We start from the raw sequence: 24,093 nt of genomic DNA, 5'->3' as shown, positions 1-24,093 counted from the left end.
ACAACACCCCCACCATCTCTCCTAGTTCAACACCCCCACCATCTCTCCTAGTTCAAAAAAACACCATCTCTCCTAGTTCAACAACACCCCCACCATCTCTCCTAGTTCATCAACACCGTCACCATCTCTCCTAGTTCAACAACACCCTCACCATCTCTCCTAGTTCAACAACACCCTCACCATCTCTCCTAGTTCAACAACACCCTCACCATCTCGCCAAGTTCAACATCCCCACCATCTCTCCTAGTTCACCAACACCCCCACCATCTCTCCTAGTTCAACAACACCCTCACCATCTCTCCTAGTTCAACAACACCCTCACCATCTCGCCAAGTTCAACATCCCCACCATCTCTCCTAGTTCACCAACACCCCCACTATCTCTCCTAGTTCAATAACACCCCCACCATATCTTAGTTCAACAACATCCCCACCATCTCTCCTAGTTCACCAACACCCCCACCAACTCTCCTAGTTCAACCACACCCCCACCATCTCTCCTAGTTCAACCACACCCCCACCATCTCTCCTAGTTCAACCACACCCCCACCATCTCTCCTAGTTCAACCACACCCCCACCATCTCTCCTAGTTCAACCACACCCCCACCATCTCTCCTAGTTCAACCACACCCCCACCATCTCTCCTAGTTCAACAACACCCCCACCATCTCTCCTAGTTCAACAACACCCACACCATCTCTCCTAGTTCAACAACACCCACACCATCTCTCCTAGTTCAAAAAACACCATCTCTCCTACTTCAACAACACCCCCACCATCTCTCCTAGTTCAACAACACCCTACCCATCTTTCCTAGTTCAACAACACCCCCACCATCTCTCCTAGTTCAACAACATCCTACCCATCTCTCCTAGTTCAACAACACCCTACCCATCTCTCCTAGTTCAAAAAAACACAATCTCTCCTAGTTCACCAACACTATCTCTCCTAGTTCACCAACACCCCCACCATATCTTAGTTCAACAACATCCCCACCATATCTTAGTTCAACAACACCCCCACTATCTCTCCTAGTTCAATAACACCCTACCCATCTCTCCGAGTTCACCAACACCCTACCCATCTTTCCTAGTTCAACAACACCCTACCCATCTCTCCTAGTTCAACAACACCCCCACCATCTCTCCTAGTTCAAAAAAACACCATCTCTCCTAGTTCACCAACACCCCCACCATCTCTCCTAGTTCAACACCACCACCATCTCTCCTAGTTCAACAACACCCTACCCATCTCTCCTAGTTCACCAACACCCCCACCATCTCTCCTAGTTCACCAACACCCCCACCATCTCTCCTAGTTCACCAACACCCCCACCATCTCTCCTAGTTCAAAAAAACACCATCTCTCCTAGTTCACCAACACCCCCACCATCTCTCCTAGTTCAAAAAAACACCATCTCTCCTACTTCAACAACACGCCCACCATCTCTCCTAGTTCAACAACACCTTACCCATCTCTCCTAGTTCAACAACACCCCCACCATCTCTCCTAGTTCAACAACATCCTACCCATCTCTCCTAGTTCAACAACACCCTACCCATCTCTCCTAGTTCAACAACACCCTACCCATCTCTCCTAGTTCACCAACACCCCCACCATCTCTCCTAGTTCAACAACACCCCCACCATCTCTCCTAGTTCAACAACACCCCCACCATATCTCCTAGTTCAAAAAAACACAATCTCTCCTAGTTCACCAACACCCCCACTATCTCTCCTAGTTCACCAACACCCCCACCATATCTTAGTTCAACAACATCCCCACCATATCTTAGTTCAACAACACCCCCACTATCTCTCCTAGTTCAATAACACCCTACCCATCTTTCCTAGTTCAACAACACCCTACCCATCTCTCCTAGTTCAACAACACCCCCACCATCTCTCCTAGTTCAACACCCCCACCATCTCTCCTAGTTCACCAACACCCCCACCATCTCTCCTAGTTCAACAACACCCCCACCATCTCTCCTAGTTAAAAAAAACACCATCTCTCCTACTTCAACAACACCCCCACCATCTCTCCTAGTTCAACAACACCCTACCCATCTCTCCTAGTTCAACAACACCCTACCCATCTCTCCTAGTTCACCAACACCCCCACCATCTCTCCTAGTTCAACAACACCCCCACCATCTCTCCTAGTTCAACAACACCCCCACCATCTCTCCTAGTTCAAAAAAACACAATCTCTCCTAGTTCACCAACACCCCCACTATCTCTCCTAGTTCACCAACACCCCCACCATATCTTAGTTCAACAACATCCCCACCATATCTTAGTTCAACAACACCCCCACTATCTCTCCTAGTTCAATAACACCCTACCCATCTTTCCTAGTTCAACAACACCCTACCCATCTCTCCTAGTTCAACAACACCCCCACCATCTCTCCTAGTTCAACACCCCCACCATCTCTCCTAGTTCAACAACACCCCCACCATCTCTCCTAGTTCAAAAAAACACCATCTCTCCTACTTCAACAACACCCCCACCATCTCTCCAAGTTCAACAACATCCCCACCATCTCTCCTAGTTCAACAACACCCTCACCATCTCTCCTAGTTCAACAACACCCTCACCATCTCTCCTAGTTCAACAACACCCTCACCATCTCTCCTAGTTCAACAACACCCTCACCATCTCTCCTAGTTCAACACCACCCTCACCATCTCTCCTAGTTCAACAACACCCTGACCATCTCTCCTAGTTCAAAAACACCCTCACCATCTCTCCTAGTTCAACACCACCCTCACCATCTCTCCTAGTTCAACAACACCCTCACCATCTCTCCTAGTTCAACAACACCCTCACCATCTCTCCTAGTTCAACAACACCCTCACCATCTCTCCTAGTTCAACAACACCCCCACCATCTCTCCTAGTTCAACAACACCCTCACCATCTCTCCTAGTTCAACAACACCCTCACCATCTCTCCTAGTTCAACAACACCCCCACCATCTCTCCTAGTTCAAAAAAACACCATCTCTCCTAGTTCAACAACACCCCCACCATCTCTCCTAGTTCATCAACACCCTCACCATCTCTCCTAGTTCAACAACACCCTCACCATCTCTCCTAGTTCAACAACACCCTCACCATCTCTCCTAGTTCAACAACACCCTCACCATCTCGCCAAGTTCAACATCCCCACCATCTCTCCTAGTTCACCAACACCCCCACTATCTCTCCTAGTTCAATAACACCCCCACCATATCTTAGTTCAACAACATCCCCACCATCTCTCCTAGTTCACCAACACCCCCACTATCTCTCCTAGTTCAATAACACCCCCACCATATCTTAGTTCAACAACATCCCCACTATCTCTCCTAGTTCACCAACACCCCCACTATCTCTACTAGTTCAATAACACCCCCACCATATCTTAGTTCAACAACACCCCCACCATCTCTCCTAGTTCAAAAAAACACAATCTCTCCTAGTTCACCAACACCCCCACTATCTCTCCTAGTTCACCAACACCCCCACCATATCTTAGTTCAACAACATCCCCACCATATCTTAGTTCAACAACACCCCCACTATCTCTCCTAGTTCAATAACACCCTACCCATCTTTCCTAGTTCAACAACACCCTACCCATCTCTCCTAGTTCAACAACACCCCCACCATCTCTCCTAGTTCAACACCCCCACCATCTCTCCTAGTTCAACAACACCCCCACCATCTCTCCTAGTTCAACAACACCCCCACCATCTCTCCTAGTTCAAAAAAACACCATCTCTCCTACTTCAACAACACCCCCACCATCTCTCCAAGTTCAACAACATCCCCACCATCTCTCCTAGTTCAACAACACCCTCACCATCTCTCCTAGTTCAACAACACCCTCACCATCTCTCCTAGTTCAACAACACCCTCACCATCTCTCCTAGTTCAACACCACCCTCACCATCTCTCCTAGTTCAACACCACCCTCACCATCTCTCCTAGTTCAACAACACCCTCACCATCTCTCCTAGTTCAACAACACCCTCACCATCTCTCCTAGTTCAACAACACCCTCACCATCTCTCCTAGTTCAACAACACCCTCACCATCTCTCCTAGTTCAACAACACCCCCACCATCTCTCCTAGTTCAACAACACCCTCACCATCTCTCCTAGTTCAACAACACCCTCACCATCTCTCCTAGTTCAACAACACCCCCACCATCTCTCCTAGTTCAACAACACCCTCACCATCTCTCCTAGTTCAACAACACCCTCACCATCTCTCCTAGTTCAACAACACAGCCACCATCTCTCCTAGTTCAACAACACCCTACCCATCTCTCCTAGTTCACCAACACCCCCACCATCTCTCCTAGTTCAACAACACCCCCACCATCTCTCCTAGTTCAACAACACCCCCACCATCTCTCCTAGTTCAAAAAAACACCATCTCTCCTAGTTCAACAACACCCCCACCATCTCTCCTAGTTCATCAACACCCTCACCATCTCTCCTAGTTCAACAACACCCTCACCATCTCTCCTAGTTCAACAACACCCTCACCATCTCTCCTAGTTCAACAACACCCTCACCATCTCGCCAAGTTCAACATCCCCACCATCTCTCCTAGTTCACCAACACCCCCACCATCTCTCCTAGTTCAACAACACCCTCACCATCTCTCCTAGTTCAACAACACCCTCACCATCTCGCCAAGTTCAACATCCCCACCATCTCTCCTAGTTCACCAACACCCCCACTATCTCTCCTAGTTCAATAACACCCCCACCATATCTTAGTTCAACAACATCCCCACCATCTCTCCTAGTTCACCAACACCCCCACTATCTCTCCTAGTTCAATAACACCCCCACCATATCTTAGTTCAACAACATCCCCACTATCTCTCCTAGTTCACCAACACCCCCACTATCTCTACTAGTTCAATAACACCCCCACCATATCTTAGTTCAACAACCCCCCCACCATCTCTCCTAGTTAAAAAAAACACCATCTCTCCTAATTCAACAACACCCCCACCATCTCTCCTAGTTCAAAAACACCCCCACCATCTCTCCTAGTTCAAAAACACCCCCACTATCTCTCCTAGTTCAACAACACCCCCACTATCTCTCCTAGGTCAACACCCCCACCATCTCTCCTAGGTCAACACCCCCACCATCTCTCCTAGTTCAACACCCCCACCATCTCTCTTAGTTCAACACCCCCACCATCTCTCCTATTTCAACAAAAAAAGACATCTCTCCTACTTCAACACCCCCACCATCTCTCCTAGTTCAACAACACCCCCACCATCTCTCCTAGTTCAACAACATCCTACCCATCTCTCCTAGTTCAAGCACACCCCCACCATCTCTCCTAGTTCAACCACACTCCCACCAACTCTCCTAGTTCAACCACACCCCCACCATCTCTCCTAGTTCAACACCCCCACCATCTCTCCTAGTTCAACACCCCCACCATCTCTCCTAGTTCAACAACACCCTACCCATCTCTCCTAGTTCACCAACACCCCCACCATCTCTCCTAGTTCAACACCCCCACCATCTCTCCTAGTTCAACACCCCCACCATCTCTCCTAGTTCAACAACACCCCCACTATCTCTCCTAGTTCAACAACACCCCCACCATCTCTCCTAGTTCAACACCCCCACCATCTCTCCAAGTTCAACATCCCCACCATCTCTTAGTTCACCAACACCCCCACCATCTCTCCAAGTTCAACAACACCCCCACCATCTCGCCTAGTTCAACAACACCCCCACCATCTCTCCTAGTTCATCAACACCCCCACCATCTCTCCTAGTTCAACAACACCCTACCCATCTCTCCTAGTTCACCAACACCCCCACCATCTCTCCTAGTTCAACAACACCCTCACCATCTCGCCAAGTTCAACATTCCCACCATCTCTCCTAGTTCACCAACACCCCCACTATCTCTCCTAGTTCAATAACACCCCCACCATATCTTAGTTCAACAACATCCCCACTATCTCTCCTAGTTCACCAACACCCCCACTATCTCTACTAGTTCAATAACACCCCCACCATATCTTAGTTCAACAACCCCCCCACCATCTCTCCTAGTTAAAAAAAACACCATCTCTTCTAATTCAACAACACCCCCACCATCTCTCCTAGTTCAACAACACCCCCACCATCTCTCCTAGTTCAACAACACCCCCACCATCTCTCCTAGTTCAACAACACCCCCACTATCTCTCCTAGTTCAACAACACCCCCACTATCTCTCCTAGGTCAACACCCCCACCATCTCTCCTAGTTCAACACCCCCACCATCTCTCTTAGTTCAACACCCCCACCATCTCTCCTATTTCAACAAAAAAAGACATCTCTCCTACTTCAACACCCCCACCATCTCTCCTAGTTCAACACCCCCACCATCTCTCCTAGTTCAACAACATCCTACCCATCTCTCCTAGTTCAAGCACACCCCCACCATCTCTCCTAGTTCAACCACACCCCCACCAACTCTCCTAGTTCAACCACACCCCCACCATCTCTCCTAGTTCAACCACACCCCCACCATCTCTCCTAGTTCAACCACACCCCCACCATCTCTCCTAGTTCAACCACACCCCCACCATCTCTCCTAGTTCAACAACACCCCCACCATCTCTCCTAGTTCAACAACACCCACACCATCTCTCCTAGTTCAACAACACCCACACCATCTCTCCTAGTTCACCAACACCCCCACCATCTCTCCTAGTTCACCAACACCCCCACCGTCTCTCCTAGTTCACCAACACCCTACCCATCTTTCCTATTTCACCAACACCCCCACCATCTCTCCTAGTTCAACACCCCCACCATCTCTCCTAGTTCAACAACACCCTACCCATCTCTCCTAGTTCACCAAGACCCCCACCATCTCTCCTAGTTCAACACCCCCACCATCTCTCCTAGTTCAAAAAACACCATCTCTCCTAGTTAAAAAAAACACCATCTCTCCTAGAGCAACAAAATTCCCATAATCTCTCCAAGTTCAACAACACCCCCACCATCTCTCCTACTTCAACACCCCCACCATCTCTCCTAGTTCAACACCCCCACCATCTCTCCTAGTTCAACAACACCCCCACCATCTCTCCTAGTTCAACAACACCCCCACCATCTCTCCTAGTTCAACAACACCCCCACCATCTCTCCTAGTTCAACACCCCCACCATCTCTTAGTTCAACATCCCCACCATCTCTTAGTTCACCAACACCCCCACCATCTCTCCAAGTTCAACAACACCCCCACCATCTCTCCTAGTTCAACAACACCCCCACCATCTCTCCTAGTTCAACAACACCCCCACCATCTCTCCTAGTTCAACAACACCCCCACCATCTCTCCTAGTTCAACAACACCCTAACCATCTCTCCTAGTTCAACAACACCCTACCCATCTCTCCTAGTTCACCAACACCCCCACCATCTCTCCTAGTTCAACAACACCCCACCATCTCTCCTAGTTCAACAACACCCCCACCATCTCTCCTAGTTCAACACCCCCACCATATCTCCTAGTTAAAAAAAACACCATCTCTCCTAGTTCAACAACACCCCCACCATCTCTCCTAGTTCAACAACACCCTCACCATCTCTCCAAGTTCAACAACATCCCCACCATCTCTCCAAGTTCAACAACATCCCCACCATCTCTCCTAGTTCACCAACACCCCCACTATCTCTCCTAGTTCAATAACACCCCCACCATATCTTAGTTCAACAACCCCCCCACCATCTCTCCTAGTTAAAAAAAACACCATCTCTCCTAATTCAACAAAACTCTCATCCTATCTCCAAGTTCAACAAAACTCCCATCATCTCTCCAAGTTCAACAACACCCCCACCATCTCTCCAAGTTCAACAACACCCCCACCATCTCTCCAAGTTCAACAACACCCCCACCATCTCTCCTAGTTCAACAACACCCTAACCATCTCTCCTAGTTCACCAACACCCCCACCATCTCTCCTAGTTCAACAACACCCCACCCATCTCTCCTAGATCACCAACACCCCCACCATCTCTCCTAGTTCAACAACACCCCACCATCTCTCCTATTTCAACAACACCCCCACCATCTCTCCAAGTTCAACAACACCCCCACCATCTCTCCAAGTTCAACAACACCCCCACCATCTCTCCAAGTTCAACAACACCCTACCCATCTCTCCTAGTTCAACAACACCCCCACCATCTCTCCAAGTTCAACAACATCCCCACCATCTCTCCAAGTTCAACAACATCCCCACCATCTCTCCTAGTTCAACAACACCCCAACCATCTCTCCTAGTTCAATAACACCTCCACCATATCATAGTTCAACAACCCCCCCACCATCTCTCCTAGTTAAAAAAAACACCATCTCTCCTAATTCAACAAAACTCTCATCCTCTCTCCAAGTTCAACAAAACTCCCATCATCTCTCCAAGTTCAACAAAACTCCCATCCTCTCTCCAAGTTCAACAAAACTCCCATCATCTCTCCAAGTTCAACAAAACTCCCATCATCTCTCCAAGTTCAACAACACCCCCACCATCTCTCCAAATTCAACAACACCCCCACCATCTCTCCAAGTTCAACAACACACTACCCATCTCTCCTAGTTCAACAACACACTACCCATCTCTCCTAGTTCAACAACACCCCCACCATCTCTCCTAGTTCCACAACACCCCCACCATCTCTCCTAGTTCCCCAACACCCCCACCATCTCTCCTAGTTCCCAAACACCCCCACTGTCTCTCCTAGTTCCCAAACACCCCCACTGTCTCTCCTAGTTCCCCAACACCCCCACCATCTCTCCTAGTTCCCCAACACCCCCAACATCTCTCCTAGTTCCCCAACACCCCCGCCATCTCTCCAAGTTCAACCAACACCCCCACCATCTCTCCTAGTTCACCAACACCCCCACCATCTCTCCTAGTTCACCAACACCCCCACCATCTCTCCTAGTTCAACAACACCCCCACCATCTCTCCTAGTTCAACAACACCCCCACCATCTCTCCTAGTTCAACAACACCCTCACCATCTCTACAAGTTCAACAACATCCCCACCATCTCTCCAAGTTCAACAACATCCCCACCATCTCTCCTAGTTCACCAACACCCCCACCATATCTTAGTTCAACAATCCCCCCACCATCTCTCCTAGTTAAAAAAAACACCATCTCTCCTAATTCAACAAAACTCTCATCATCTCTCCAAGTTCACCAACATCCCCACCATCTCTCCTAGTTCACCAACACCCCCACTATCTCTCCTAGTTCACCAACACCCCCACCATCTCTCCTAGTTCACCAACACCCCCACCATCTCTCCTAGTTCAACACAAAACACCATCTCTCCTAGTTCAAAAAAACTCCCATCATCTCTCCTAGTTCAACACCCCCACCATCTTAGTTCACCAACACCTCCACCATCTCTCCTAGTTCAACCACACCCCCACCATCTCTCCTAGTTCAACCACACCCCCACCATCTCTCCTAGTTCAACAACACCCCCACCATCTCTCCTAGTTCAACAACACCCCCACCATCTCTCCAAGTTCAACAACACCCCCACCATCTCTCCAAGTTCAACAAAACTCCCACCATCTCTCATAGTTCAACAACACCCCCACTATCTCTCCTAGTTCAACAACACCCTACCCATCTCTCCTAGTTCACCAACACCCCCACCATCTCTCCTAGTTCAACAACACCCCACCATCTCTCCTAGTTCAACAACACCCCCACCATCTCTCCTAGTTCAACAACACCCCCACCATCTCTCCAAGTTCAACAACACCCCCACCATCTCTCCAAGTTCAACAACACCCCCACCATCTCTCCAAGTTCAACAAAACTCCCATCATCTCTCCAAGTTCATCAAAACTCCCATCATCTCTCCAAGTTCAACAACACCCCCACCATCTCTCCAAGTTCAACAACACCCCCACCATCTCTCCAAGTTCAACAACACCCTACCCATCTCTCCTAGTTCAACAACACCCCCACCATCTCTCCTAGTTCAACAACACCCCCACCATCTCTCCAAGTTCAACAACATCCCCACCATCTCTCCTAGTTCAACAACACCCCCACCATATCATAGTTCAACAACCCCCCACCATCTCTCCTAGTTAAAAAAAACACCATCTCTCTTAATTCAACAAAACTCTCATCCTCTCTCCAAGTTCAACAAAACTCCCATCATCTCTCCAAGTTCAACAAAACTCCCATCATCTCTCCAAGTTCAACAACACCCCCACCATCTCTCCAAATTCAACAACACCCCCACCATCTCTCCTAGTTCAACAACACCCCCACCATCTCTCCTAGTTCAACAACACCCTCACCATCTCTCCAAGTTCAACAACATCCCCACCATCTCTCCAAGTTCAACAACATCCCCACCATCTCTCCTAGTTCACCAACACCCCCACCATCTCTCCTAGTTCAATAACACCCCCACCATATCTTAGTTCAACAACCCCCCCACCATCTCTCCTAGTTAAAAAAATACCATCTCTCCTAATTCAACAAAACTCTCATCATCTCTCCAAGTTCACCAACACCCCCACTATCTCTCCTAGTTCACCAACACCCCCACCATCTCTCCAAGTTCACCAACACCCCCACTATCTCTCCTAGTTCACCAACACCCCCACTATCTCTCCTAGTTCAACAACACCCCCACCATCTCTCCTAGTTCAACACAAAACACCATCTCTCCTAGTTCAAAAAAACTCCCATCATCTCTCCTAGTTCAACACCCCCACCATCTCTCTTAGTTCAACACCCCCACCATCTCTTAGTTCACCAACACCTCCACCATCTCTCCTAGTTCAACCACACCCCCACCATCTCTCCTAGTTCAACCACACCCCCACCCTCTCTCCTAGTTCAACAAAACTCCCATCATCTCTCCTACTTTAACACCCCCACCATCTCTCCTAGGTCAACAACACCCCCACCATCTCTCCTAGTTCAACAACACCCTACCCATCTCTCCTACTTCACCAACACCCCCACCATCTCTCCTAGTTCAACCAACACCCCCACCATCTCTCCTAGTTCACCAACACCCCCACCATCTCTCCTAGTTCACCAACACCCCCACCATCTCTCCTAGTTCAACAACACCCCACCATCTCTCCTAGTTCAACAACACCCTCACCATCTCTCCAAGTTCAACAACATCCCCACCATCTCTCCAAGTTCAACAACATCCCCACCATCTCTCCTAGTTCACCAACACCCCCACCATATCTTAGTTCAACAATCCCCCCACCATCTCTCCTAGTTCACCAACACCCCCACCATCTCTCCTAGTTCAACAACACCCCCACCATCTCTCCTAGTTCAACAACACCCCCACCATCTCTCCTAGTTCAACAACACCCTCACCATCTCTACAAGTTCAACAACATCCCCACCATCTCTCCAAGTTCACCAACATCCCCACCATCTCTCCTAGTTCACCAACACCCCCACTATCTCTCCTAGTTCACCAACACCCCCACCATCTCTCCTAGTTCACCAACACCCCCACCATCTCTCCTAGTTCAACACAAAACACCATCTCTCCTAGTTCAAAAAAACTCCCATCATCTCTCCTAGTTCAACACCCCCACCATCTTAGTTCACCAACACCTCCACCATCTCTCCTAGTTCAACCACACCCCCACCATCTCTCCTAGTTCAACCACACCCCCACCATCTCTCCTAGTTCAACAACACCCCCACCATCTCTCCTAGTTCAACAACACCCCCACCATCTCTCCAAGTTCAACAACACCCCCACCATCTCTCCAAGTTCAACAAAACTCCCACCATCTCTCATAGTTCAACAACACCCCCACCATCTCTCCTAGTTCAACAACACCCTACCCATCTCTCCTAGTTCACCAACACCCCCACCATCTCTCCTAGTTCAACAACACCCCACCATCTCTCCTAGTTCAACAACACCCCACCATCTCTCCTAGTTCAACAACACCCCCACCATCTCTCCTAGTTCAACAACACCCCCACCATCTCTCCAAGTTCAACAACACCCCCACCATCTCTCCAAGTTCAACAACACCCCCACCATCTCTCCAAGTTCAACAAAACTCCCATCATCTCTCCAAGTTCAACAACACCCCCACCATCTCTCCAAGTTCAACAACACCCCCACCATCTCTCCAAGTTCAACAACACCCTACCCATCTCTCCTAGTTCAACAACACCCCCACCATCTCTCCTAGTTCAACAACACCCCCACCATCTCTCCAAGTTCAACAACATCCCCACCATCTCTCCTAGTTCAACAACACCCCCACCATATCATAGTTCAACAACCCCCCACCATCTCTCCTAGTTAAAAAAAACACCATCTCTCTTAATTCAACAAAACTCTCATCCTCTCTCCAAGTTCAACAAAACTCCCATCATCTCTCCAAGTTCAACAAAACTCCCATCATCTCTCCAAGTTCAACAACACCCCCACCATCTCTCCAAATTCAACAACACCCCCACCATCTCTCCTAGTTCAACAACACCCCCACCATCTCTCCAAATTCAACAACACCCCCACCATCTCTCCTAGTTCAACAACACCCCCACCATCTCTCCTAGTTCAACAACACCCTCACCATCTCTCCAAGTTCAACAACATCCCCACCATCTCTCCAAGTTCAACAACATCCCCACCATCTCTCCTAGTTCACCAACACCCCCACTATCTCTCCTAGTTCAATAACACCCCCACCATATCTTAGTTCAACAACCCCCCCACCATCTCTCCTAGTTAAAAAAATACCATCTCTCCTAATTCAACAAAACACTCATCATCTCTCCAAGTTCACCAACACCCCCACTATCTCTCCAAGTTCACCAACACCCCCACTATCTCTCCTAGTTCACCAACACCCCCACTATCTCTCCTAGTTCAACAACACCCCCACCATCTCTCCTAGTTCAACACAAAACACCATCTCTCCTAGTTCAAAAAAACTCCCATCATCTCTCCTAGTTCAACACCCCCACCATCTCTCTTAGTTCAACACCCCCACCATCTCTTAGTTCACCAACACCTCCACCATCTCTCCTAGTTCAACCACACCCCCACCATCTCTCCTAGTTCAACCACACCCCCACCCTCTCTCCTAGTTCAACAAAACTCCCATCATCTCTCCTACTTTAACACCCCCACCATCTCTCCTAGGTCAACAACACCCCCACCATCTCTCCTAGTTCAACAACACCCTACCCATCTCTCCTACTTCACCAACACCCCCACCATCTCTCCTAGTTCAACCAACACCCCCACCATCTCTCCTAGTTCACCAACACCCCCACCATCTCTCCTAGTTCACCAACACCCCCACCATCTCTCCTAGTTCACCAACACCCCCACCATCTCTCCTAGTTCACCAACACCCTCACCATCTCTCCAAGTTCAACAACATCCCCACCATCTCTCCAAGTTCAACAACATCCCCACCATCTCTCCTAGTTCACCAACACCCCCACCATATCTTAGTTCAACAATCCCCCCACCATCTCTCCTAGTTAAAAAAACCACCATCTCTCCTAATTCAACAAAACTCTCATCATCTCTCCAAGTTCACCAACATCCCCACCATCTCTCCTAGTTCACCAACACCCCCACCATCTCTCCTAGTTCACCAACACCCCCACCATCTCTCCTAGTTCAACACAAAACACCATCTCTCCTAGTTCAAAAAAACTCCCATCATCTCTCCTAGTTCAACACCCCCACCATCTCTTAGTTCACCAACACCTCCACCATCTCTCCTAGTTCAACCACACCCCCACCATCTCTCCTAGTTCAACCACACCCCCACCATCTCTCCTAGTTCAACAACACCCCCACCATCTCTCCTAGTTCAACAACACCCCCACCATCTCTCCAAGTTCAACAACACCCCCACCATCTCTCCAAGTTCAACAACACCCCCACCATCTCTCCAAGTTCAACAAAACTCCCACCATCTCTCCTAGTTCAACAACACCCCCACCATCTCTCCTAGTTCAACACCCCCACCATCTCTCCTAGTTCAACAACACCCTACCCATCTCTCCTAGTTCACCAACACCCCCACCATCTCTCCTAGTTCAACAACACCCCACCATCTCTCCTAGTTCAACAACACCCCACCATCTCTCCTAGTTCAACAACACCCCCACCATCTCTCCTAGTTCAACAACACCCCCACCATCTCTCCAAGTTCAACAACACCCCCACCATCTCTCCAAGTTCAACAACACCCCCACCATCTCTCCAAGTTCAACAAAACTCCCATCATCTCTCCAAGTTCATCAAAACTCCCATCATCTCTCCAAGTTCAACAACACCCCCACCATCTCTCCAAGTTCAACAACACCCCCACCATCTCTCCAAGTTCAACAACACCCTACCCATCTCTCCTAGTTCAACAACACCCCCACCATCTCTCCTAGTTCAACAACACCCCCACCATCTCTCCAAGTTCAACAACATCCCCACCATCTCTCCTAGTTCAACAACACCCCCACCATATCATAGTTCAACAACCCCCCCACCATCTCTCCTAGTTAAAAAAAAACACCATCTCTCTTAATTCAACAAAACTCTCATCCTCTCTCCAAGTTCAACAAAACTCCCATCATCTCTCCAAGTTCAACAAAACTCCCATCATCTCTCCAAGTTCAACAACACCCCCACCATCTCTCCAAATTCAACAACACCCCCACCATCTCTCCTAGTTCAACAACACCCCCACCATCTCTCCTAGTTCAACAACACCCTCACCATCTCTCCAAGTTCAACAACATCCCCACCATCTCTCCAAGTTCAACAACATCCCCACCATCTCTCCTAGTTCACCAACACCCCCACTATCTCTCCTAGTTCAATAACACCCCCACCATATCTTAGTTCAACAACCCCCCCACCATCTCTCCTAGTTAAAAAAATACCATCTCTCCTAATTCAACAAAACTCTCATCATCTCTCCAAGTTCACCAACACCCCCACTATCTCTCCTAGTTCACCAACACCCCCACTATCTCTCCTAGTTCAACAACACCCCCACCATCTCTCCTAGTTCAACACAAAACACCATCTCTCCTAGTTCAAAAAAACTCCCATCATCTCTCCTAGTTCAACACCCCCACCATCTCTCTTAGTTCAACACCCCCACCATCTCTTAGTTCACCAACACCTCCACCATCTCTCCTAGTTCAACCACACCCCAACCATCTCTCCTAGTTCAACCACACCCCCACCCTCTCTCCTAGTTCAACAAAACTCCCATCATCTCTCCTACTTTAACACCCCCACCATCTCTCCTAGGTCAACAACACCCCCACCATCTCTTTTAGTTCAACAACACCCTACCCATCTCTCCTACTTCACCAACACCCCCACCATCTCTCCTAGTTCAACACCCCCACCATCTCTCCTAGTTCAAACACCCCCACCATCTCTCCTAGTTCAAACACCCCCACCATCTCTCCTAGTTCACCAACACCCCCACCATCTCTCCTAGTTCAACAACACCCCCACCATCTCTCCTAGTTCAACAACACCCCCACCATCTCTTCTAGTTCAACACAAAACACCATCTCTCCTAGTTCAACACAAAACACCATCTCTCCTAGTTCAACACAAAACACCATCTCTCCTAGTTCAACACAAAACACCATCTCTCCTAGTTCAACACAAAACACCATCTCTCCTAGTTCAACACAAAACACCATCTCTCCTAGTTCAACACCCCCACCATCTCTTAGTTCAACAACACCCTACCCATCTCTCCTACTTCACCAACACCCCCACCATCTCTCCTAGTTCAACACCCCCACCATCTCTCCTAGTTCAAACACCCCCACCATCTCTCCTAGTTCACCAACACCCCCACCATCTCTCCTACTTCAACACCCCCACCATCTCTCCTAGTTCAACAACACCCCCACCATCTCTCCTAGTTCAACAACACCCCCACCATCTCTCCTAGTTCAACACAAAACACCATCTCTCCTAGTTCAACACAAAACACCATCTCTCCTAGTTCAACACAAAACACCATCTCTCCTAGTTCAACACAAAACACCATCTCTCCTAGTTCAACACAAAACACCATCTCTCCTTGTTCAAAAAAACTCCCATCATCTCTCCTAGTTCAACACCCCCACCATCTCTTAGTTCAACACCCCCACCATCTCTTAGTTCAACAACACCCTACCCATCTCTCCTAGTTCAACAACACCCTACCCATCTCTCCTACTTCACCAACACCCCCACCATCTCTCCTAGTTCAACACCCCCACCATCTCTCCTAGTTCAACACCCCCACCATCTCTCCTAGTTCAAACACCCCCACCATCTCTCCTAGTTAAAAATAACACCATCTCTCCTAGTTCACCAACACCCCCACCATCTCTCCTACTTCAACACCCCCACCATCTCTCCTAGTTCAACACCCCCACCATCTCTCCTAGTTCAAACACCCCCACCATCTCTCCTAGTTAAAAATAACACCATCTCTCCTAGTTCAACCACACCCCCACCCTCTCTCCTAGTTCAACAAAATTCCCATTATCTCTCCAAGTTCAACAACACCCCCACCATCTCTCCTAGTTCAACAACACCCCCACCATCTCTCCTACTTCAACACCCCCACCATCTCTCCTAGTTCAACAACACCCCCACCATCTCTCCTAGTTCAACACCCCCACCATCTCTCCTAGTTCAACACCCCCACCATCTCTCCTAGTTCAACACCCCCACCATCTCTCCTACTTCAACACCCCCACCATCTCTCCTAGTTCAACAACACCCCCACTATCTCTCCTAGTTCAACAACACCCCCACTATCTCTCCTAGTTCAACAACACCCCCACCATCTCTCCTAGTTCAACAACACCCCCACCATCTCTCCTAGTTCACCGTCTGTTCTGTTTACAAAACTACTCTGTCCTCCAGCACCTCTGCATCAGTTAGGATGACATCACTATATAAGAGAGAGAAAGCAGCTGCTGCAGTCCTCTCCTCTAGCAACCTGCATCACCAAGCCTGCAGCACAAACGTTCACACACACACACACACACACACCTACCTCTCCCTCTATCCGCCGTCCAGACGACCACACGCAACATAAGAGCTAAATCACCAATATGCCGGTAGAATCCCGGAAAGAGAAGTAGACAGTACAGGGTTAGGGTACAGGCAGTGACACAGCATCTCTAACAGAGAGACTGTTCATGAGGACAGACGGACAGCTTCATTGCCCAGAGTCCACCATTCACAGTCAACTACAACATCCGTCTCTGTCGGTCTGTCTGTCTGTCAGTAAGACTGACAGAGCACTCAGCCCACCCTGCCTCCTCTCTTTCTCGCTCGCTCTCACTTCCTCTCACTGTTCCACAATTATATCATCTCACCCTCTCCTTCATGGTCTGCTGAGCTTCTCTCTCCTCCCTCCTCTCCTCCCTGTGTACTGCTGTGAGGCTGAGTATCCACTGCTGGAGCTGCTACTGTCTGGAGCCCAGTGAGAATCAACAGGGGGGGCAGGGCTGAATGACGGAACAAGCTGGGCTGAATGACTGAACAAGCTGGGCTGAATGACTGGGTTTACTGCTAGCTGTGTCCATGGCCTCTGTTGCAGTGCTGCTCTGGGACCAGCAGGGGGTTTGGCTGAATGACTGGACAGTCTGGGCTGAATGACTGGACAGTCTGGGCTGAATGACTGAACAAGCTGGGCTGAATGACTGAACAAGCTGGGCTGAATGACTGAACAAGCTGGGCTGAATGACTGAACAAGCTGGGCTGAATGACTGGACAAGCTGGGCTGAATGACTGGACAAGCTGGGCTGAATGACTGGACAAGCTGGGCTGAATGACTGGACATGTTATTTACTGGACAGTCTGGGCTGAATGACTGGACAGTCTGGGCTGAATGACCGGATAGGCTGGGCTGAATGACCGAACAGGCTGGGGGCTGAATGACCGAACAGGCTGGGGGCTGAATGACCGAACAGGCTGGGGGCTGAATGACCGAACAGGCTGGGGGCTGAATGACCGAACAGGCTGGGGGCTGAATGACCGAACAGGCTGGGGGCTGAATGACCAGACAGGCTGGGGGCTGAATGACCAGACAGGCTGGGGGCTGAATGACCAGACAGGCTGGGGGCTGAATGACCAGACAGGCTGGGCTGAATGACCACACAGGCTGGGCTGAATGACCACACAGGCTGGGCTGAATGACCACACAGGCTGGGCTGAATGACCACACAGGCTGGGCTGAATGACCACACAGGCTGGGCTGAATGACTGGGTTTACTGCTAGCTGTGTCCATGGCCTCTGTTGCAGTGCTGCTCTGGGACCAGCAGGGGGTTTGGCTGAATGACTGGACAGTCTGGGCTGAATGACTGAACAAGCTGGGCTGAATGACTGAACAAGCTGGGCTGAATGACTGAACAAGCTGGGCTGAATGACTGAACAAGCTGGGCTGAATGACTGAACAAGCTGGGCTGAATGACTGAACAAGCTGGGCTGAATGACTGAACAAGCTGGGCTGAATGACTGGACATGTTATTTACTGGACAGTCTGGGCTGAATGACTGGACAGTCTGGGCTGAATGACTGGACAGTCTGGGCTGAATGACTGGACAGTCTGGGCTGAATGACTGGACAGTCTGGGCTGAATGACCACACAGGCTGGGCTGAATGACCACACAGGCTGGGCTGAATGACCACACAGGCTGGGCTGAATGACCACACAGGCTGGGCTGAATGACCACACAGGCTGGGCTGAATGACCACACAGGCTGGGCTGAATGACCACACAGGCTGGGCTGAATGACCACACAGGCTGGGCTGAATGACCACACAGGCTGGGCTGAATGACCACACAGGCTGGGCTGAATGACCACACAGGCTGGGCTGAATGACCACACAGGCTGGGCTGAATGACCACACAGGCTGGGCTGAATGACCACACAGGCTGGGCTGAATGACTGGGTTTACTGCTAGCTGTGTCCATGGCCTCTGTTGCAGTGCTGCTCTGGGACCAGCAGGGGGTTTGGCTGAATGACTGGACAGTCTGGGCTGAATGACTGAACAAGCTGGGCTGAATGACTGAACAAGCTGGGCTGAATGACTGAACAAGCTGGGCTGAATGACTGAACAAGCTGGGCTGAATGACTGAACAAGCTGGGCTGAATGACTGAACAAGCTGGGCTGAATGACTGGACATGTTATTTACTGGACAGTCTGGGCTGAATGACTGGACAGTCTGGGCTGAATGACTGGACAGTCTGGGCTGAATGACTGGACAGTCTGGGCTGAATGACTGGACAGTCTGGGCTGAATGACTGGACAGTCTGGGCTGAATGACTGGACAGTCTGGGCTGAATGAATGGATAGGCTGGGCTGAATGACCGAACAGGCTGGGCTGAATGACCGAACAAGCTGGCCTGAATGACCGAACAGGCTGGGCTGAATGACCAGACAGGCTGGGCTAAATGACCAGACAGGCTGGACTGAATGACCAGACAGGCTGGGCTGAATGACCACACAGGCTGGGCTGAATGACCACACAGGCTGGGCTGAATGACCACACAGGCTGGGCTGAATGACCACACAGGCTGGGCTGAATGACCACACAGGCTGGGCTGAATGACCACACAGGCTGGGCTGAATGACCACACAGGCTGGGCTGAATGACCACACAGGCTGGGCTGAATGACCACACAGGCTGGGCTGAATGACCACACAGGCTGGGCTGAATGACCACACAGGCTGGGCTGAATGACCACACAGGCTGGGCTGAATGACCACACAGGCTGGGCTGAATGACCACACAGGCTGGGCTGAATGACCACACAGGCTGGGCTGAATGACCACACAGGCTGGGCTGAATGACCACACAGGCTGGGCTGAATGACCAGACAGGCTGGGCTGAATTACCAGACAGGCTGGGCTGAATTACCAGACAGGCTGGGCTGAATTACTGAGGTCATTCTAGCTGTGGCTGGATCACTGGCTAGGCTGGGTGTAATGGCTCCTAGGTGACAGCTCTCTGTCCCTGACCTCTGTTGCCATGCTGCAAGGTCATGGTTGTTTTCCCCAGAAACCCAGCCAGCCTCCAGCCAGGGGAGAGAATAGAGCTAGGACACAGGACCCAGGAGGGGTGGTGCTAGGACACAGGACCCAGGAGGGGTGGTGCTAGGTCTAGAGCTGGGAATTAGGAGGGGTGGTGCTAGGTCTAGAGCTGGGAATTAGGAGGGGTGGTGCTAGGACACAGGACCCAGGAGGGGTGGTGCTAGGTCTAGGAACTAGGAGGGTTGGTGCTAGGTCTAGGAACTAGGAACGGGTGGTGCTAGGACACAGGACCCAGGAGGGTTGGTGCTAGGTCTAGGAACTAGGAACGGGTGGTGCTAGGACACAGGACCCAGGATGGGTGGTGCTAGGTCTAGAGCTGGGAATTAGGAGGGGTGGTGCTAGGTCTAGAGCTGGGAATTAGGAGGGGTGGTGCTAGGTCTAGAGCTGGGAATTAGGAGGGGTGGTGCTAGGTCTAGGACCCAGCAGGGGTGGTGCTAGGTCTAGGACCCAGCAGGGGTGGTGCTAGGTCTAGAACCCAGCAGGGGTGGTGCTAGGTCTAGGACCCAGCAGGGGTGGTGCTAGGTCTAGGACCCAGCAGGGGTGGTGCTAGGTCTAGAGCTGGGAATTAGGAGGGTTGGTGCTAGGTCTAGGAACTAGGAACGGGTGGTGCTAGGACACAGGACCCATGACGGGTGGTGCTAGGACACAGGACCCATGACGGGTGGTGCTAGGTCTAGAGCTGGGAATTAGGAGGGGTGGTGCTAGGTCTAGAGCTGGGAATTAGGAGGGGTGGTGCTAGGTCTAGGACCCAGAAGGGGTGGTGCTAGGTCTAGGACCCAGCAGGGGTGGTGCTAGGTCTAGGACCCAGCAGGGGTGGTGCTAGGTCTAGAGCTGGGAATTAGGAGGGTTGGTGCTAGGTCTAGGAACTAGGAACGGGTGGTGCTAGGACACAGGACCCATGACGGGTGGTGCTAGGACACAGGACCCATGACGGGTGGTGCTAGGTCTAGAGCTGGGAATTAGGAGGGGTGGTGCTAGGTCTAGAGCTGGGAATTAGGAGGGGTGGTGCTAGGTCTAGGACCCAGAAGGGGTGGTGCTAGGTCTAGGACCCAGCAAGGGTGGTGCTAGGTCTAGGACCCAGCAAGGGTGGTGCTAGGTCTAGGACCCAGCAAGGGTGGTGCTAGGTCTAGGACCCAGCAAGGGTGGTGCTAGGTCTAGGACCCAGCAGGGGTGGTGCTAGGTCTAGGACCCAGCAGGGGAGGTGCTAGGTCTAGGACCCAGCAGGGGTGGTGCTAGGTCTAGGACCCAGCAGGGGTGGTGCTAGGTCTAGGACCCAGCAGGGGTGGTGCTAGGTCTAGGACCCAGCAGGGGTGGTGCTAGGTTTAGGACCCAGGAGGGGTGGTGCTAGGTTTAGGACCCAGCTGGGGTGGTGATAGGTCTAGGACCCAGCAGGGGTGGTGCTAGGTTTAGGACCAGAGCCAGGGGAGGGGAGCCAACCAGCAGTGTTCTCTGTTTTTGGTGTTAATCTGATACAGAAGGTCTCAACCTGACAAAACCAGAAACAGTCCCATATGCATCTGACTCTTTCTTTATAGATTAAACCAACATAGGATCCCAGGTCAACATCAATATTGAAAAACAACCAATCAACTAACCAAAAAGGCCTCAGATACTGTAAGTAACCACATCACACAGCTACTTCTACTCCAGTCCTCACATCCCAACTCCATTAGTAATGCAGAGTTACAGTTGAGGCTGTAGAGGTATGAAGACAACCTGAATATCCAGGGAATATCATCCTGGTTGTATACTGACCAGGAGGAGTGTCCTCTGTCACCCAGCCATTGCACCGAGGAACCTCTCTAGAATGCCTGGGTGTGTGTGGCATCTACGTGCCGTTAAAGAGAGTTTATGTCTGTTCAGCACATGTACGGTTCTAGCTAGGATTATGGTTAATAGCCTTAGTGAGTGATGGCTATTCCGACAGGTGGCCTCCTGATTAGCTCAAGTTCAGCTTTACTGCTAACACACAGTGTTAAAACCTACCCTTCTTCTGATTAACTCAAGTTCAGCTTTACTGCTAACATCACACAGGGTTAAAACCTACCCTTTCTTGCTAGCCACACATGGTGGAGAGCACACACACAGGGTGCGTTTGAGTGGTAAGCCGAAAGTAGCCGGCTGTAGACAGACGTGGACAAGTAAAGTCAAGGGAGGTACATAATCGGCCGGTCTGGGGGTACGTATCCCGCCCGGTCTGGGGGTACGTATCCCGCCCGGTCTGGGGGTACGTATCCCGCCCGGTCTGGGGGTACGTATCCCGCCCGGTCTGGGGGTACATATCCCGCCCGGTCTGGGGGTACGTATCCCGCCCAGTCTGGGGGTACGTATCCCGCCCGGTCTGGGGGTACGTATCCGCCCAGTCTGGGGGTACGTATCCGCCCAGACTGGGGGTACAGATCCGCCCAGTCTGGGGGTACAGATCCGCCAGTCTGGGGGTACAGATCCGCCAGTCTGGGGGTACAGATCCGCCAGTCTGGGGGTACAGATCCGCCAGTCTGGGGGTACAGATCCGCCAGTCTGGGGGTACAGATCCGCCAGTCTGGGGGTACAGATCCGCCAGTCTGGGGGTACAGATCCGCCAGTCTGGGGGTACAGATCCGCCAGTCTGGGGGTACAGATCCGCCAGTCTGGGGGTACAGATCCGCCAGTCTGGGGGTACAGATCCGCCAGTCTGGGGGTACAGATCCACCAGTCAGACATGTCCTGCTGTTTGGAGGAAACACAACAATGGCAGAAGCAGGATGGTGCCGACAGAGATGGTCACCAAGCTTCAGGTCCTTAGTAAACTATGCAGTAATTAGGGGCGGCAGGGTAGCCTAGTGGTTAGAGCGTTGGACTAGTAACCGGAAGGTTGCGAGTTCAAACCCCCGAGCTGACAAGGTACAAATCTGTCGTTCTGCCCCTGAACAGGCAGTTAACCCACTGTTCCCAGGCCGTCATTGAAAATAAGAATTTGTTCTTAACTGACTTGCCTGGTTAAATAAAGGTAAAAAAAATAAAAATAAAATATGCAGTAATTAGTTTTTTGTGTATTATTTCTTACATTGTTAGTTCAGAAAATCTCAAGTGTTATTATATACAGCCAGGAAGAACTATTTGATATAAGAACGACGTCAACTTATCAACATTATGACGAGGAATACGACTTTCACAAAGCGGATCGTTTGTTCGTACCTCCACCCTGGACATGGGATCTTATCCCAGAGGCCGATCCAAAACAATGTGGTCGCCGCAGGAGAGGCAGACGGAGCAGCCTACTGGTCAGACTTAGAAGGCGAGCACACCATCCACCGCTTCCGAGCATATTACTCGCCAATGTCCAATCTCTAGACAACAAGGTGGATGAAATTAGGGCATGAGTTGCCTTCTAAGAGACAAAGATTGTAACATTCTTTGTTCACGGAAACATGGCTCACTCTGGATATTTTGTCAGAGTTGGTACAGTAACCCGGTTTCTTCATGCATTGCCCCAACAGAAAAACACTTCTCTCTGGTAAGAAGAAGGGTGGGGGTTTATGCCTTATGATTAACAACTCATGGTGTAATCATAACAGCATACAGGAACTCAAGACCTTCTGGTCACCTGACCTAGAATTCCTTACAATCAAATGCCGACCGTATTATCGACCAAGATAATTATTTTAGATTATAGTCACAGACGTGTATATCCCACCCCCAAGTAGATACCTCAACGGCCCTGAAAGAACTTCACTGGTCTCTATGTAAACTGGAAACCATATATCCTGAGGCTGCATATATTGTAGCTGGGGATTTTAACAAAGCTAATCTGAGAACAAGGATTCCTAAATTCTATCAGCACATCGAATGCGTGACACAAGCTGGTAGCATTCTGGACCATTGCTACTCTAACTTCCGCGAGGAATACAAAGCCCTCCCCTGCCCTCCATTCGGAGAAATCTGACAATGACTC

At 50.3% G+C, this 24,093-nt stretch overlaps 1 protein-coding gene across 1 annotated transcript in view; it reads right to left on the bottom strand.

Moving 5' to 3' along the window:
• The window catches only part of iqsec1b (IQ motif and Sec7 domain ArfGEF 1b), a 148,485-nt gene extending 130,134 nt beyond the window's left edge, over positions 1-18,351 (bottom strand). Inside the window, exon 1 of the mRNA XM_090242240.1 lies at positions 17,913-18,351. Within this exon, the coding sequence (XP_090098366.1) occupies positions 17,913-18,351 (439 nt within the window). The remainder of the gene's footprint in view (positions 1-17,912) is intronic.
• Positions 18,352-24,093: the final 5,742 nt, after the last annotated feature.

The sequence above is a fragment of the Oncorhynchus mykiss genome, chromosome 7, assembly GCF_057628025.1.
Source record: "Oncorhynchus mykiss isolate SJ-2025 chromosome 7, ASM5762802v1, whole genome shotgun sequence".
NCBI classification, from domain to species: domain Eukaryota; kingdom Metazoa; phylum Chordata; class Actinopteri; order Salmoniformes; family Salmonidae; genus Oncorhynchus; species Oncorhynchus mykiss.
This window is presented reverse-complemented; position numbering and strand designations above follow the sequence as displayed.